This window comes from Castor canadensis, chromosome 2 (genome assembly GCF_047511655.1).
Source record: "Castor canadensis chromosome 2, mCasCan1.hap1v2, whole genome shotgun sequence".
Lineage (NCBI taxonomy): Eukaryota > Metazoa > Chordata > Mammalia > Rodentia > Castoridae > Castor > Castor canadensis.
This window is the reverse complement of record NC_133387.1, coordinates 542,357-560,448: the sequence shown is the minus strand read 5'-3', so window position 1 is coordinate 560,448 and position 18,092 is coordinate 542,357. Positions and strand designations below refer to the sequence as shown.

The following is an 18,092-nucleotide window of genomic DNA, read 5'->3' as shown; positions in this document are numbered from 1 at the left end:
CAAAAACTACTAGAAAAATACGAGAAATCATAAACTCTTTCGGCAAAGTAGCAGGACACAAAATTAACTTACAGTAATCAGTAGCCTTTCTATATATTAACAACACACAGACTGAGAAAGAAATCAGGGAGACAATCCCATTTACAATAGCCTCAAGAACAATAAAGTAACTTGGATTAAGTTTAATGAAAGAAACCAAAGACCTCTTTAATGAAAACTATAAACCACTGAAGAGAGAAATCGAAGACGACATCAGAAGATGGAAAGCCCTCCTATGCTCGTGGACCAGCAGAATCAACATTGTAAAAATGGCTGTACTATCATAAACAATCTACATGTTCCACACAATCCCTAACAAAATTCCAATCACAATCTGCATGTGGTTCACACCTGTAATCCTAGATGCTTAGCAAGTGGAGATCAGGAGGATCACAGTTCAAGGTCAACCCAGACAAAAAGTTTGCAAGACCCCATCAACTAATAAGCTAGGGTGGTGGACCACAAGTGTAATCTCAGCTATAGGGAGACATAGGTAGGAGGATAAGTTCCAGGCTGACCCTGAACAAAAACATGAGACCCAATCTGAAAAATAACTAAAGCAAAAAAGGGCTGTGGTGTGGCTCAAAAGGAAAAGCACTAGTGTGAGGCCTTCAGTTCACAGTGGCACCAGAAAAAAAATTTTTTAAATAAAAAGTAATTGTAATGACTATACATGTGGATAAGGCACACAGCAAACCAGCTGTTCACTTCAGGGGTATATGAAGAGGTACGAGTAAGACAGTTGTTACACCATCAGCTCAACTTTCCACCTGTCTGAAGTTGCTCATAAATCAGAAAACAAAGGAGTGTTTCAGCAGCACTGGTAACAACATCATAGCATTCCAGCTATCATTGTGCTACTAAGTAGGACAACAGGAAACTGATCACCTAGCATGAGGAACCCTGAGAACTTCAGAGAGCAAGCAGAGGCATACACCCTCTAGCCTGTGAACATCCATAGCCCCCAGGCACAAGGGCTGCACTTTGTCCCAAGGCCTCATCTGAAAAGTCGAGGCCATAAGCATTATCTGCAGGCTTGTCTTGAAACACAAGCGGTGTTCACTCATTCATATCACCTGACGGCCTTATGGCTGGCAATAGCAGTTCCAGCTGACAGAGGAAGTCAAAAGGTTGGCTTGCTTGAAATCACACCTGCAGGTCTGCAGCTGTGATGCCACACCTCCAATGACTGAACATGAGTGACAATGAAAACTACACAAGGTGACAAATAACAGAATGCTCCAAAAGTGACCAACAAGAGAAAGGGACACTACCATTTCTCTAAGGGGCCCTGGCAGGAGATGTGGACCCTGCACTTAGAAATGCACCGCCTCACGAGACACGTACATACAGCTCTTCAAACTGCTTCTGAATTTCACTGTCCATTTCCATGGCGTGGAAGCTTGGATCTCTAACAGGAAATGCTTCAACGAACAACAGCGCAGCATTTGATCGAACTTCAGAGTTTCTGGCCTATAAAAATAAGAGTAGTCTTAGAATCCAAGGCTTAAGTCGATACGCCCAAGTCAATGCTTCTACTGTCTCAATACAGACTCATTTGCAGATGAAAGACAATTTTAGTGTTTAAATTGGCCAAACTGGGCTGCAGGTGTACCTCAATGGTATATAGCACATGCTCAACATTTGCAAGGCCATGGGTTCTACCCCCAACACCAGAAAATAAATAAATGGATCAAACTTGTGAGTCCATCCTCAACTTAAGCCAAACTCTCAACTCAAGGTCAACAGGTATGAAAAGATCAGCCTCCTCACCTCAGTCTGTCTGTGTGGAAAAGACCCGTGCTAGAAGGCTCACAAAGAGCATCTCCACCTCCTGCCCTGGTCAGCAGCACGAGGGCATGCAGTAGGCAGCAGGAGCACTCTACAGCCACCAGCCTCACTGCCATGCATATCCCAGTCTCCTTCCCAAACAGTACTTCACAATTCTGTGCTCTCTGCACTGAACTAATCCACCTTTGCAGTAGTGTACATAAGAAATACTCTTAATAAAAGAAAAAATTGTGGGTCAGGCTCAGTGCTGTATACCCATGGTTCCAGCGGAGGAAGAGAGATCACTTGAGTTCAAGAGTTTGAGGCCAACCTGAGCAACACAGCAAGACCCCATCTCAAAAAAAAATAAATAAATTAGAGGCTAGGATTAGCCTCTAATCCCAGCTACTCGGGAGGCTGAGATCTGGAGGACCATGATTGGAGGCCAGCCCAGGAAAACAGTTTTCAAGACACCATCTCCAAGGTACCCAGGGCAAAATGGATGGAGGTGTGGCTCAAGCAGTAGAGTACCCACTGTGCAAGCATGAATCCTTGAGTTCAAGCACCAGTACCACAAAAACAAAAAAAATTTGTTCCAAAATTCCACAAAGAACTGTCTCCAGTCTTATATTTACTGCCTCGGTACACCTTTGAATTAGCATATGCTCCATTCAAAGCATAATTGGTCCATCCTGAACAAGGACATACTGCAAGAGGCATACCTTTAATCCCCTCCAGAGGATGGGTTTATACAATCTGTACAGCATCTCTTCCACTCCCTGACGGACTTTTTGATGGTGAAAGAAACTCAGCACCTAAAAGCCAAAGAAAAAGGAAGGAAAGAAAGGCAGTCAGTGTTGTTTTTCAACAGCACTTGAGCTGGGTGTGGTGATAAGCACCTGTAATCCCGGCCCTCAGTAGGTTGAGGCAGGAGGATCACAACTGGTGTCCAGTCTGGGCTACATAGCAAAAATAGTAATAAAACACCTGAAAAGACCAACAGGGAGAGAGACTGCTCGCTCCCTCGCCATGGTCTGACATTCCCTATCAGGAGAATCTATCAAGGGACAGCCCTGACAAGATAAATCATGAAAACAATCACAGCTGGAATAAACACCAATTGCCCTGAACTATAATACACTTTGGGTTCTGATTTCTACTACCCAAGCCAGACATGGTGGAATATACATGTAGTCACAGCTACTCAGGAGAGTGAGGCAGGAGGATCATCTGAGACGAGGAATTCAAGGCCAGTCTCAACATAGTGACAACAACAGTCAATAAAAACAAATAATTTCTAATGGTGTATCAACAGCCACACTACCTCACTAAAATTGTTTACTCCTGACCTTCAGGGTAAAACGGAAAAGGGGAATATGTGAAGGAGTTTACCTATGTGATCTTTCCTGGCTCAAAATGCTCCTTAACCCACTATCCACCAGCAATGGGCATCAGCGCTGTGCAGTCCACTACCAACAAGTGTCCACTAGCGACAGGCCATGGCTCTCTGCCATCTACTAGGACACAATGGCTCTCTCTACTAGGAACAGGCAACAGCTCTTCATTTTAGAACTGCATAATTAACAGCTGCCACTACTCAGTGACCGTTCACAGCACAAGCTTAATTTAGGTCTCAAGTTCTTCCCAAAACTTAAGGAATTAGAAAACAGATTGTTCTCGTGGTGTCCATTCCTTTCTTTCCCAGCCAGAATCTTTTCACGCTCTGTGCAGACTCTTGACCCCAGCAATGATCAACTTTGCCTTACTTTTGGAATTCACCCCTCTAGGGGCAAAAAATTATTTAGGAAAAATGGAAAACAGAACCATTAAAAATCAGCCTACTTTCTAAGAGGGCTTAGAATAAACAGCATAGGGATGCTTTTTTTCTGATTGTTCATTCTTTAAGAGTTTGGCAGTGGCAAGTACCATTAGTGTGTAGTTGTTTTGCATGAGTGTAGGTGTAACATCACCACATTCTGTTTACAGTGACGTACTCACTTCAAACAGTTTTCTACACATAGACTTCGCATGCCATAAGATTTACTCTTTAAGTGAATAGTTGCAAGGTACTGTGGTGCATGGCTGTAATCCCAGAACTCTGAAGGCAGAAGGAGGAGGATCATGAGCTCAACACCAACACGTCACTCTGGACTACATAGTGAGACTCCCATCTCCAAAAAAACGCAAAAGAGGCTAAAGCATGGTTCCAGAGATCCTAAGAACATTTCCTTCCTCGTTACAACAGGTGGCAGGAGCAAAGCTGCTGGACACCAAACATCGAAATTCTGACTGATGGTATGGAAGCATAGCTTAATCTTAATGTAACCAAAGCAAAAGGGATGAGACGTTATCAACACCACTTTGTTTATGGTGGATGGTTCACAGGCGCCTCACTCACCTCCCGTACTTTGGAGTGTACTGGAGACCTCCTGGGAAGGTGGATGCCATGGAACATGAAGTCCTGGATGCAGTCGTTTTCGATGGTCTGAAACAGAAACACAGTGCCAAGCACTTGGCGTGCGCAGGTGCACAGGAGGCATAACAAGCGGGGGCACCTGGGCAGCCTGCTCTGTCTGCCTTGAGCTCAGAAAAAAACTGAACCCTTCCATCAGTGCTTTCTGACATTCAGCCTATGCTTCTCACAGCTCCTTTAGTTTTCATATGCCAGGAACAGCATAGAGCTGCTTCTGTCTTATCTTATGTGGAGTCTGCACCGCACAGCACGGCAAGCTCACATCACACCAAGTTTAGAGGCTGAGGGAGGGGAAAGCACACACAGGCCTGGGAGACCCTCCCGAGTTACCCTGATCTGGATGACCTTCCTAAGCCTGGACCTGTTCCAAGAGCCTCCCGAACGGCAATGGAACTACCTCTACAGTAGAGGCCAGGACTCCAAACTGACTGGAAAAAAAGACCTTTCAGGGCTGCTACTGAGAAGGGCTGGGCAGGGAAGGCTGTGAGAAACTCCTCAGCAGCCCAGGTGCTGATGGCCCTCAGGGTGGAACAACAGAGGGAAGGCCAGGCCTGCAAGAGCAGTGCCAACCCCAGCGATAGAATGGTGTGTTATCCATGCCCATCCCATGAGCCCAGGACTCCCTGGCTTTAGGAAAGGACACAAGGAGGCTGACAGCAAGGTCTCGTCTCGGTATCTGTGCAAACAGTTCCTTTGCCTGAAGTCACACAGGTCTCAGTATCATGGAACGTGGAACGGCACATCACCTACCCCACAATGACTACCTGGGAAGTTACCTGTGCCATACAGGCAAATTACAGCTAAGTACCAGACTGTGAACACTTTACTCTATACGCACCTGACCTGATTCCCCAGCTCATCAGTGGGGACTTACTAAAGAGAACAAGAGAGAAACAGTCTGGAATAAGTGACTTTACAGGCAAACGCTAGGTGGGCAATGCTTAAAACATTTAAGAGACATTTAGAGACGAACAAAAATTTAAATGTGGACTGATTATTCTTAAAAACACCAGAGACTTATTGTTACTGTTCTAGGTGCTATAATGACATTGAAGAACCACATTTTTTAGAGACTGACACTGAATCACATAGAAATAAAATGTCATGTCAGGAGTTTGCTTTGCAACTGTAAAAGGATCCAGACCCAGTTGTTCATGTCTATACTCCCAGCTACTCAGGAGATGAGGATCAGGATTGTGGTTTGGGACCAGCCTGGCAAAAAAGTTATTGAGATACCGTCTCGGTAAGTAAGCTGGGCAGGAGGGCATGTACCTGCAATCCCAGCCACTCAGGAGGTACAGGCAGGAGTGGTCTGAGGCCAGCCCCAGTAAAAAATGTGAGACCCTTTCTGAAAACTAAAGCAAAAGAAGGGCTGGAAGTGAGGATCGGGTGGGGAGGGCATGTCTAGCCAGCACAAGGTTTTGGACCTGGTAATTATATCCCAATTTTTTAAACACTATTGGCAGAAAAGGACAGGAAAATATGCTAAGGACAAATACTGCTTCCTAAGAACAAGAATTTCTTTTTGCAATGCTGGTCAAAGAACCCAGGGACTCACACATGCTTGGCAAGTACTCTATCACAGAGCCAAATCCCAGTCCTCACGAAAACAAGTTTTATTAGTAGTAAAACACAACACAAACCAAGCCTGGTAGTGCATGCCTGCAATCCCATCACTCAGGAGACTGAGATGGGAAAATCCAAGTTTAAGATCAGCCTAGACTACATGGCAAGACCCTATGTCAAAGAGAGAGGGGAAAATAAAGTAAAATAATGCATAATAATGTTCTGCTTTTACCCTTTTGCCCCCAAAATTACACATTCTAAAATGAGTTTGAAAGTTGTCCACAGGGGAACATAGTTGTCTTCTGGAAGTGGAAGTCAGCATTTGTGAGCCCTGACAATGGACAGGAGAGCAGGACAGGCAGAAGCAAGCTGCATACATTGGTAACTCTGGCTTGCCCTGAGGCAGCCTCCACCAGTCACCATCAGCACTCCAAAGAGGAGGGCCAGGACGCAGGGGAGAAGTTTTACTCCCACTTTGAGTACCTAGAACGAGAAACCATAAAGGGGTAGCAGACACACTGGAGTTTTGTCCAAAAGGGTCTCTGAATGATAATGTGGACGATGAATTACACAGCATATCCTTATAAGCAGGACAGCTGCTAAGGCTAACTACATTCAAAATGTCTCTGAATTCTGAAAATAAGAAACTCACAGGCACCAGGTTGAGTGATGTGACCATGAGGATGGCTTCAGCATGGAAATAGACACATTTCTATCACGAGGAGCCTCACCAGTTGGTTTTACTTTCACAGAGAGCAGGGACACAAGTTTTAAACAATCCTCCCGTGAGTATTTTAGTAACCAGAATACAACAGATGTTTAATAAAATGAAAATACCTCCAATATTTTCCCTGAAGCCTTTTTCCAAGCTCTGAAATAAATTTCCGCAATGTATGTCATCAAAGATCTATTTAAAAAAAAAAAAAAAAAAAAAAAAAAAGATGGGTTTAATGCAAACTTAAAGAACTATACCTCCAGCATGTACCGTTCCAGTTCATCTCTGGAGGTGTTGCTTGCCTGAGCAGAAAGCAGGGAGGACAAAGTGGAAAGGAAGCAGGAGGTGGACCCTCTTCTCCTCCTCAGGAAAAGGCCTCCCCCAAAGCCTAAGCCCAGAACCAAATTCTAATTCTAAATAGAAATTTTTACTTGCAGTCATTTTGGACTTCACAAGCTATTAATTCCCCACACACAGGAGCCCCTGCAGTATTAGGGTTGGCTTCAGAATCACAGAAGTTTAGAAATCTATCAGCTCCACCCAGATATTCTACAAATGAGGAAATATGAGAAGGCAGTCTAGAACACACAAGAGTTTTGCCATCAGAGGTCCGAACCAAATCCGAACTCAGAACTTTAGTAAGAAAGTGCACTTCAAAGGACAGCTGTGAGGACTGACCTGAAAAGCACACAGCGCCAGCACCAGCCCGAGCAAAGGCAGAGTTCACTCATCAGCTGTGACTACTGCTACAGAAGAGGAACAGCATAGGACCGGGGCGCTCCACTGGCTCCTCTGCATTCTTAAAGCACAGGGCTCTTCACAACAGCCACACAGTACAGCCCACACTCAAACAGAAGGTGAACTTTACATTTGAAAGGCATCAGAAGTACTTAGTGACTCAGGCGTTGTTGTAAGTGAGGCTGAGAGCGAACAGCCCCTGATTTAACTTTAGCCCCATCACTGCCTGAGGTCCCAGCTACTCGGGAGGATGAGGCAGGATCACGTGAGTCCACGAGATTGGCACAGCCAGGACAACAGAACATTTCAAAAACAAGGGCTGGTGGAGTGGCTCAAGTGGTAGAGGGCCTGCTTAGCAAACATGAGGCCCTGAGTTCAAATCCTAGTACCACCAAAAAAAAAAATACAGATAAAACAAAAAGAAGGTGGGTGCTGGTGGTTCACACCTGTTACCCTAACTACTTGGCAGGCTGGTATCGAGAGAATCATGATTTGAAGCCAGTCCAGGGAAAAAAGTTCATGAGACCCCCATCTTAAATAGTAAAAGCTGGGTATGGTGGTATGCACTGGACCTCCCAGTACAGCAGGAAACATAAAATAGGAGAATGGCAGTCCAGGCCAACATGGGCAAAAATGAGGCCCCATTTCTAAAATAACCAGAGCAAAAAGGGCTACAGGCTTAGCTCAAGCAGTAGAGTACCTGCCTAACAAGCACAAAGCCCTGGGTTCAAACCCCAGTACCACCAAAAGGAAAAAAAAAGGATAAAAGGAGAACTCTCACAAGGTAAAATTTTATTTCCAATTGTCACTACTCAAAGAATGATTGCCCATAGGAAGGAAGAAAAACTACCAAGAGGTACAGTGGTATAAAATAATACTACTTCTAAAGCTCATGATATATCAATGCAACTTTTACAAGTCAAGTAGAGTATTTCAGATCAAATTGAGAAGGCATACAGTTTCAATCACCTTTAATACTTACTTTTGTAATCCTTGTAACTGGTTTTTGATGGTCCCATGGATCATTTTAATAAAGTTTACATTCCAGTTGAAGAGAAAACTAAGAAATCTTCTTCCCTATAAACAAAAAAATTAGGACGTAACGTTAAAGCTGCAACTAAAAACTGGGTGTGGTGGCATACACCTATAATCACAGCTACTCAGGAGGCCAAGGCAGGAAGATTGCAATTTTAGCCCAAGCAAATAGTTCACAAGACCCCATCTCCAAAATAGCCAGAGCCAAAGGGACTGGAGGTGTGGCTCGCAAGGTAGAATGCCTGCTTTGTGAGTGCAGAGTTCTGAGTTCAAACCCTGGTCCCACTGAAAAAAAAAAAAAAACTAAAATTACAACTAAATAAAAAGTTCCCAATTACAAACAAATCTTCAGGTGTTTTCTATTGTTAAAGCTGCCTATTCCTAAAAAAGAACTTCATATAATGATAGCTTGGCACACATGCACAGGTGAGTAGAAAATCACGGCCTGCAGCAGCTCCTGCTGACAGACATCAGGAGCCACCAAAGCCTCCTCCCTCCCTCGGGCTAAGCAGCTGCAGTGAGCATCTCTGACCTTGAAAAACTCAGAGAGACAGCCATGCAGACATTGGCCGTGGGTCCATACACATGTCATCTGGCTCTGTCCTGGACAGCTACATGATCTAAAATCTAGCACTGCAGGCAAGGAAACTGCTAGTCAGTACTTCACCTTTTATAAGTAAAAACTGAGATGCTATACTTAACAGGCTGTTTGCCAAGTAGAATCTCCAAATACATAGAGACTTCAAGTCATAAATATAACATTAATTTATGTGCATGCCTCCAGATTATACACATGAATCTAAAGTGGGCTGGGATGTGGCTCAAGTGGTAGAGAGCTTATCTAGCAAGCACAAAGCCCTGAGTTCAAATTCCAGTACTGCCAAAACAAAGAAAGAATATTGACACTTTGTGGAGTGCATCAGATACACAGCCCAAGAATTTCCCCAACAACAGTACCCTACTGCAGCCTGCCTGGCTGTACAGAGCACTCTGATGCAAATGAGGGGATCCTGTTTGCAACAACTGTATTCACTGGAAGTAACTTGCTGGTAGAGCACCAAGTGTTTATGCCAAATGCCTGAACGCGACCTGACCAACTTAGTGACTGAAAATTCAAAGGAGCACATATACCGCACATACTCCATGCATATCCAGCACGTCACGTGTATATAGGTAAACAAGTGCAATTCTTTGACTGCTTATGTATGTCACTATAAATAAGCAAGTTGTCTGACTACATTTTAACTTCTTTATTCTCCCAAATCCCCTAACAGTCCTGGAGATGTTGGAGATGGCAGGCCTTGAGTCTGGTGTCTTTCCAGTGATGGTGACAACAGTAACAGAAGACCTAAGCAGAGCAGCACTTCTCACAGCAGCGACTGTGTTGGCGGTGCTTCACACTGCCTTGCTGCTGCTCCTCTTTGGGGTCTGTGAAAGAACAACTGCTGTCCTGGCTATGAAGGAACACTGAGGCTCAGCCATTGGCCACCGTCTTGCCCACCAGCAAACAGCAGGCAGGGAGCAGACCTTCCTACCAGAAGCCCAAAACCTTGTCGATGCTCACCACACACTGCCCTGCAGAGCCCTGCTGAGGCCTGGACACTGCATCACTGACAGGCCAAGATCCCAAAGAGGCATTTCCTTTACTCCAGAACTCAAAACTCAAAATTACTAGTCCACGGAAGCAGAGGGGAACTCTGCTCAGGAGGGTAACTTTAGCGACAAGCCAGTCAGGTGCTGAGCAACCCAAACAGGCTGCAGCAGAGGCACCCCACATTTGGCAAGGGTACAGTCCATGCTCAACAAACACTACAGGACTATGCAAGCCACTCTGGAATTTTTAATTCTCTAGAAACCACATTAATAAGAGATTGATTTTAGTGACATATTTTGTACAAAGCAATTATTTCCAAAATATTACCATTTATCAAGTATGTAAGAAATATAAAAAATTTTTGAGACACTTTACATTCTTTTTTCCTACAAAGTTGTCAAATCCATGTGTATTTTACATTTAAGGCACATCTGAATTCAACTGGCCACATTCCACCTGCTCAGCAGCCACGCATTGGGAGTGGCCCCAGTTGAGTAGTCTAACAGGCCAGACACCCCTCTTTGGATTTACTGGATGGGTGGGAAAAAGAAATGGAGAGCATTGTGGTGACAGTTCTGAGTATATGCCAATAAACTGTGATTAGTGGGCTAGGGTCCCAGCCCACTGGTAGAGCACTTGCCTAGCATGAGCAAGAGCTTGGGTTCCATCATCAATACCAAAAAATAGTGGAATTAGGGCAGAGGGCCAGATGTCCTCTATAGGAAAGCAGTTGTTCCAACTTATTTTTAATCACTCTTATTTTTCATGCTTATCTTCTGGCAGTACTGGAGTTTGAAATCAAGGCCTTGCACTAGCTAGCCAGGCACTTTAACTCTTGAACCCTGCCTCTAGCCTTTTGCTTTGGTTATTTTTGAAACAGGGTGTCACTTGTCTGGGCCAGCCTGGACCACCCTGAACTATGATCCTCCAACTTACATTTTTGTGTAGCTGGGGTTACAGATGTGCACGACCACACCCAGTGTTTTCTACTGACATGGGGGTCACATGAACTTTTGGCCTGGGCTGGCCTCAAACTGCAATCCTCCTTATCTCAGCCTCCCAGACAGCTAGGATTAAGGAGTGAGTCACTACCCCTGACTAATCTGTTAATTAAAAATGCGATTATGATTCCTCTGGGACTTAAGAGCCCACCTGCTACCATTCGATCTAATGATGAAACACAGGAAGCGAGAATTTGTGAAGCGTGTGCTGACACTGCTTGCAGTCCAGATGACACACAATAAGCACACACAGCTCTTCATGAAATGCAAAGCATGGTACAGACAATAGCCACATTAGCCTGGGGACATCTATGTGAAGTAGCTCACAAATACACCACAAAGACAAACCTCTTTACCTCTTCTTTCTTGATATAATTAACATTTATGAAGCACTCAAGCAGCATCTCTTTGATTTCTCTACTTTCCTCCAAATCATGATCAAAGCAGTACAAAGCCTGATGAATGCGCCAGAGCCGACAAACATCTGCACCCTGGGAATAACATGGGAAAGAATGTTGCATTTAGGTTTTTGGGGTTTGTTTTATAATGAATAATAAGGTCACACTTAATTTTAGCACTTAATTTGCATCACAAATAGTAATTATAAATGAATCATCACAAAGGAGGCAACAGTGACAAGTGAAAACAGATTTTTTAATTTGTAAATGCTACTTGCAGCACAAAAGAACTTAACATAGCTAAAAGCAATCAGACACCTAGACCTGTTCACCTCAACCTCCCCAATGACAAGGAGGTGTCCAGGTGTCCACCAGCTTCAGCTGCTACTGAGTTACCAATGTATGGCCAGTGTAGCTAAGGACCAAATTCTTCATTTTTTCCACATTTCATTAAATGCAAACAGTCTCATATGGCTAGTGACTACTGTATTGAACAGCACAGGTTTAGAGTACTAGAAAGGTATCTTAAAAAGACTTGATTTAAAAATTATACAATATTGGCAAGGAAAGTGAATTTTAAAAAGATAAAACAATGAAACAAGAAAATAAATTCTGACACTAAAAAGGGTTCCTCAGTCACTCCTTTGGCCAAGAGGGAAAATCAGAGTGGGTCACTGTACAGCCAAAAGGCTTTTTGCCTTCATCCTGATTCCTCTTTAAGAGGGTCTAGTTAAACAGACCCTCAGCATGTGGCGGGGGAGGGGGAAGAAACCCCTCAACAGGTACAAGCCTTCTAGAAAGTCACAGTAATATGCATCAAGAGCCTTCAAGTTCATATTCAGTATGATTTGAGGTAGGTATTGGAGAGAAGGGTCAAAAACTAAGATCCCAGTGTCCTAAATTAATAATGGTCATTTTGGGTGCTAGAATTATGGATGATTTTTATTTGACCAACTAAGGTGAACAAAAGTATTACTGCCTTGATCAGCTGTTCTGTTTCTAGCTTTCTACCAAAGACTAAAGCAGGACCAAGCATGCAGTCCAAGTTACATCTGACCTTCAAAACTGTTCTCTCTCCCTTGACCCAGCCACAACTTCCTTAGGACTACACTGCAATGTGAAATAATCCCAGCAACAATCCAGAATCATGACACCACCTTGGTCTGAGACTCTTGCCAGTCTATCTGCCCAGTCTCTCTTGGAAGACCACAGGGCCACAACCCCCCTTTCTCTCCCACCACCCCCACACACACCAAGTTGCCTGTCTCTGTAGCTTAGGCCTTCTTTGCTTTTCCAGCAGAGGAACCCATGGACACAGTGTAGTATCTGAGAAAGTCTGGCCATTCCTGTTCCCCAACTTTCTCTTCCTGCCTGAACTGGTACAAGAATATGGAGGTGGAGCAGCCATCTCACCACCATGCAGTAAGGAGAGAGGACAGCAGGAGATGAAGGAGGAAGCCTGACTTTCAACCTCAGTATGAAGCTTCCACACCCACTCTTGACCTCTGTGCATCTTAACAGCTGTAGGAAGTTCTCCTGAATCAGCCCCTGCAGAACAATCCTTTTAAGTAAAATATGTACTAAGGAGCAAACACACTGTTTTAGTCTCCAGACTCCTCCTCAGCAGCATGATAAAAGCAGTCTTCCCCATGTCCTCCTTGGCAGGCAGGCCCTTCTCCCACCATCTGACACACAGGTCCTGAATGGAGCTCTGGAGCTTTCGTTCAGATTCAGGTAATGCATACAAAATACCTATAACAGCACAGCAAGTTTTCAGTTATTAGCAGATTCTTATCAGTTCACATTCAATAGTAGAGTATTTTGACTTTGTATACTACAAAGCTTTGTTCATGTTTCATTGGCCAAAGATTTATACACATTACTTACAGAATGCAAATGTTTAAAAAGACTGATTTACTACTGTTAAAAAAAGACCCAAAGGAGCAGAGCTTTGGACCTGGAAGCCTCACCAAAATCATACTGCCACATCCCAATTTCCCAGTAACCCTGACAGCAACAGAGCCAGGCACGTCTACTGACCTCGAATCCACTACGATCTCCCTCCATTTGCTGGCCTCGAATTTTGGCTCAGAGGTGAAAAACAGAAAAAGCAGCTACCATAATGATTTGTTTTTATAAACAGAAAAGCTCAATAACTAAACTGATAATACTAACATTGTGTTTACAATTATCCATGGATATCTGAATGTCATTACAAAACTGCAAAATTCTTAAATTCACTGAGAGTTTGGTAGCAACTACAATGCTAGCACCAATCATTTTCCCGGACATTTATTTAGAAACTGTGCAAATAAACGGGCGGTAAAATTCACAAAGCATTTAGGAAGTGTTTTTATATTAATTAGGGTGACTTTTCAATAAGAATGCAGACAAAAATGACATTCTAAAGAGATACACAAAATCAAGCGAAGCTAAGCATGTGAAGCTTGACAATAGAACCTGCCCCAGAAAAGTGTGCTCACCTAGTGAGGGATGAATGTACTAGAGGTGTTTCTTAAAATACAACTGCTTTTATATCACTCAACAGCTTTTGTAAATATGCATTAATTCAGACTAGCACACCTCCTGAACTAGTAACAGCTTTACAATTCAGTTAAAACCTAACAAGCACCACCATGGGAGTCAACAATTACTCCTCAGACCACATTTATAATGTATTTAAAGAAAAAAGAAGTCAGGTGTCACAAATGGCACTGCTTGGGAATAACACAGCTACGAAATTTACAACGAGAAGCTCTTGATCACTGTGTCCTAAAGAGCAGCTCGGAACTTCACATTTCCACTCTCTTAAACACTGAAACACAGCCTGCATCAACAAATCACTCAGGACGCTGTGACCCAGCACACCTTTTCCAGATGAAGCAAGAGCCTGAGTAGAAACCATGCTTTTAAACTTGTGCTTCTAAAGTCAACACTGCTCATGAAAACAGGCAGCTTTGTCACTTCAACATCCCACTGCTAAACATGCCACTTAAAAGGAAGGACTTACCATTTAATATAACAGCACATTCCAGGAGAGCTTCATAATTCGCACTTTCGCTTATTACAGAAACCGAAGCAAGAATCACAGATGTAATCGCATGAATTATTTCTATGCTATTTTTCTATAAGTGAAAAACCAAAACATGAGTTAAAATCACCAACTTAAAACTCAATTTTTAAAAGAAACTTATAAGTTACTAAATTGCTAAAATGTAGCCACTTACTCTAAAAATGTCAATTAAAATTGAATATAGTCAATGTCCTGAAAGAACAGTGACACTAAGCTCTGGATTTGTAATGGTCTAGAAGCAGGTGAAACTACAACAAACAGACCTGACACCCAAAATTCTTGGTTTCTGTCTGCCAACTTTTTCTTAACTTAAAATACAATTACTCACAACAAATAATTACTTTTTAACACAAAAAAGGGGAAATTTTTATCTCTGGAAGATAAATACCATTTTTGGACCATGCTCTGATTCCATATCATCTTCACCCTGGACTTGCACTGTCTGCCACCCATCCACTGGGCTTTCTAACAGTGTTTCTGTTAATAAATTCTTTAGCCTTTGCCATAATTCTTCCTTCTGTTTCCTTGATAATTCATCCAGTAACTCACTTAGGCTGAAAGGGTCAGAAGTATCTTTCTGTAAAATAAATACAAAAACATATAAATACAAAAAAATTAGTTATAAACTTTTCACAATGGAATCAAAAGAAAAGCTCAAGTGTTAACCCAGTTACAAGTTCAAGAGTTTGGCTGGAGTTTTCAAAATCCACTCCTAAAAAAAAAATACAGGGATTACCAAATAGAGCAAACTCCTCCTCCATCTGTTCTTCCTCAGTATCCTAATCTTTAGAGTTTAACATTTCAAGATTAACAAGTTCAACATTTCCAGTTCAACATTTCAAGGTCTCTTAGCAAGACCCTCCCTAAAACCAATTCAAACGTCCACCACCTATAGTTCGGTTACAGAAGTATGCTAGTGTTAGACAGTAAAAGAAACAATAGTAACAGAGCCAAGGAGACTGGCTCCCCATGGACCAACAGCATCACCTTCTACTCCTCCCTAGAGAGCAGTCCCCTTAGCAGCCGGGCCTGTTCACATCTCCCCAGATATCCTCTGGACCCACTTCCTCTCACTCTGGGCAGGTGACCACTTTTACTTGTTGACATTTGTCATAAGGGTACAGAATCCAATTAAAAGGACTTCCTGCAAAACAAACATGGTGACCATAATGAATTATAACCTACAGATCAAAAGAAGAACCAGAGACTAAACTGATAAGAGAATAGTGACAAATCATTAATAGCACCAGCATGCTGTAGAGTGCCAATAAATAAATACGGAAGACATTTGTAGTTCAAAAAACCTGATTTTATAGGTTTCACAGAGTTCATCATAACCTGGCAAGAAGTAGCACTGGATGCCACAATAAGCCAACGTTTGCTAGGAGCAGGACATTTATAGTGGCAGCAGAATTCTTCACAGATTGTCTGTGACTACCAAGGGGAAGCAGGAGTGGTGGGGGCAGGGGGGAGAAATGAACCAAGCCTTGTATGCACATATGAATAATAAAAGAAAAATGAAAAATAAATAAATAAATAAATAAATAAACAAACTACCATCAACCAGCCCAAAAAAAAAAAAAAAGAAACACCCAGTAACCAATACTGGACCAACACATGCGCCCCTTCTGACAGCACTGTTGAAAGGCCCCAATACTAATGCAGCTCCTGCCCAAGAGCAGACACCAGATCTAACTGGATCATCAGATGCAAAAGGAAGGGTCTACAGAGCCACCTGTACTCTCAAAATTCAGTACTGTGAAAAGTACAGGAAGGCGGAGGCTGTCCTGGATTAAAGAGTACCAATGAGACATGTCGGTGCAGGCAATGTGTTACACTGTACTGGACCCTGGAACAGAAAAAAGGAGTGCTGGAAGGGACATTATTGGAACAACTGTGAAAACATAAATATGTACTGCAGATACTGCTAAACCCCAAACCTTAATGTGGTTATAAAAGAGATTAAAAGAAATTATCTTTGTTTTAGAAAAATACGCAGTGCACTATTTGGGGACAAAGAGGCACAACACCTATATGTAAATGATATATAAATACAAAGAGGAAAAGACCTGGCAAGTGGTAATTTCGGTAAATCTGAGTTTGCTCTGTATTCTTCTTAACTTTGCAAAGAGAAGGGAGAGAACAGGAGGTCCCAAACAAGATTCCCTCAACATCCTGCCACTGGGGATCTTCCTTGCTCTTGCTCCAATAGGGGAGGGTCAGCCTGTCCAGGGGTGGTGTGTTCTAGACCTTGCCCCACAGCCATCCCTTTCCAGGCAGCCAACACCTACCTGCTTACTTATGGCCTCTGCATCTTATGAAATCAGACACAGCCTCACAGCTCCACCAAACACCACCTGGTAGCTGCTTCTTATCCCCAACAGGTGGGGCCTGATGCTCTGACATTCGTCACACCTGCCTCTTAGCTTACCCCCAATCTCATGGCACTCCAAAGAATGTAGCCCTTACAAGGCCTGCAAGGCCCTACAGGACCTGGCCTGGCTACTTCTCCACCCTCACCCTACACTACCCTCCTTCCCTGCCTTAGGGTGCTGGCCAGTCCACTCCTTCCCCAAATTTCTAGGGGTCCCTGCAGATTCTCTGGCCAAACACCACTTTTCTCTAGCTACCCTAGGACTCTGACCTTCCCTGCTTCATTATCTACATGCTTGGTGTTCTGTTTGTCTTCCTGCCACTGGAATATCAACTCCACCTCAGCACAATACCTAGCCCCAGAAAACACCTAACAATTTTGAGGGGCTGGATCCTCCTCAGTGCCTCATCCTCCCATCCTGACTCCCCAAGAAGGACACATGGTACAGTTGGTTCTGCTCTGAACTGCTTGTTTGGAAATACAATTTGTTCAAATGCTTTCAATACGCGAGGGAACAACCGGGGCAACAGGCAAATTTCTGGTTTGCTTATGTGGGATTTCAGACAAGAAATACTAGGTAAATGTAGAAAACGGAACCCCACTCAGCAGAGCCACCAGTTACACAGAATGCAATGCCTCAGACACCTGCTCAGGCTGTCCACACCTGAACCATATACTCCATGCACCCTACTCTCTGACCACATTCTGTAACACCCACCCTAGGCCACACCCAGTACATTAATGCTCTGGGCTTCCCTCAGCCTAGTTTGTCATTTTCTTCTCTGCTTTCTTTCTTGTTTTTGCAGGTACTCTGTGCAAGCATGGTTCCCTTTCTACATGCAAACTTCTAATCTTTCTCCAGCTAAAGTGTCATGCTTACTATGGCATTTGTTTCCTAGTAGCTTAGCATATGCAAAACTGCTATGTTTTATTAGCTTCGTATCTTTCTTTAACAAGTCACTGGGAAAATATTTTAGTATTGTACCCCTTGCCTCATTTTCTCCATAACCTCTCTGTTTGTTTTGTCTGTTTGTTAGACAGTCTTGCTATGTACAGTAGGCTAGCCTCAACCTCATGATCCTCCTGCCTCAGCCTTCGGAGAGCTAAGATTACAAGTGTGAGCTACCACACCACCATTCTCTCTGGGGTTTTATCACTATTTGTGCAGAATGTAGGGATTATTAGTCAAAATATACAACACATTGTATCTGGAGAGGTTCACCTAACAGGTCTCAAGATGACTTGTCTTTTCTTTATTCTTACTAAGTTGAACTATGTGAAATTGTCATTATTTTACACAAATGGCATTTCATATT

General features: G+C 43.2%; 1 protein-coding gene across 2 annotated transcripts in view; it reads right to left on the bottom strand.

Moving 5' to 3' along the window:
* Positions 1 to 18,092, bottom strand: part of Ncapg2 (non-SMC condensin II complex subunit G2) — a 66,421-nt gene that overhangs the window by 43,999 nt on the left and 4,330 nt on the right. For both annotated transcript variants that reach the window (XR_012443233.1, XM_020185208.2), the window contains exons 3-11: positions 14,791 to 14,979; positions 14,340 to 14,454; positions 12,927 to 13,081; positions 11,288 to 11,422; positions 8,284 to 8,378; positions 6,686 to 6,755; positions 4,208 to 4,294; positions 2,532 to 2,624; positions 1,387 to 1,512 (exon numbers count right to left, since the gene is read on the bottom strand). Coding sequence is in view for 1 of the 2 variants with exons in the window: in XM_020185208.2 (XP_020040797.1) it covers positions 1,387 to 1,512; positions 2,532 to 2,624; positions 4,208 to 4,294; positions 6,686 to 6,755; positions 8,284 to 8,378; positions 11,288 to 11,422; positions 12,927 to 13,081; positions 14,340 to 14,454; positions 14,791 to 14,979 (1,065 nt within the window). In the remaining variant the exon portion in view is untranslated. The remainder of the gene's footprint in view (positions 1 to 1,386; positions 1,513 to 2,531; positions 2,625 to 4,207; positions 4,295 to 6,685; positions 6,756 to 8,283; positions 8,379 to 11,287; positions 11,423 to 12,926; positions 13,082 to 14,339; positions 14,455 to 14,790; positions 14,980 to 18,092) is intronic.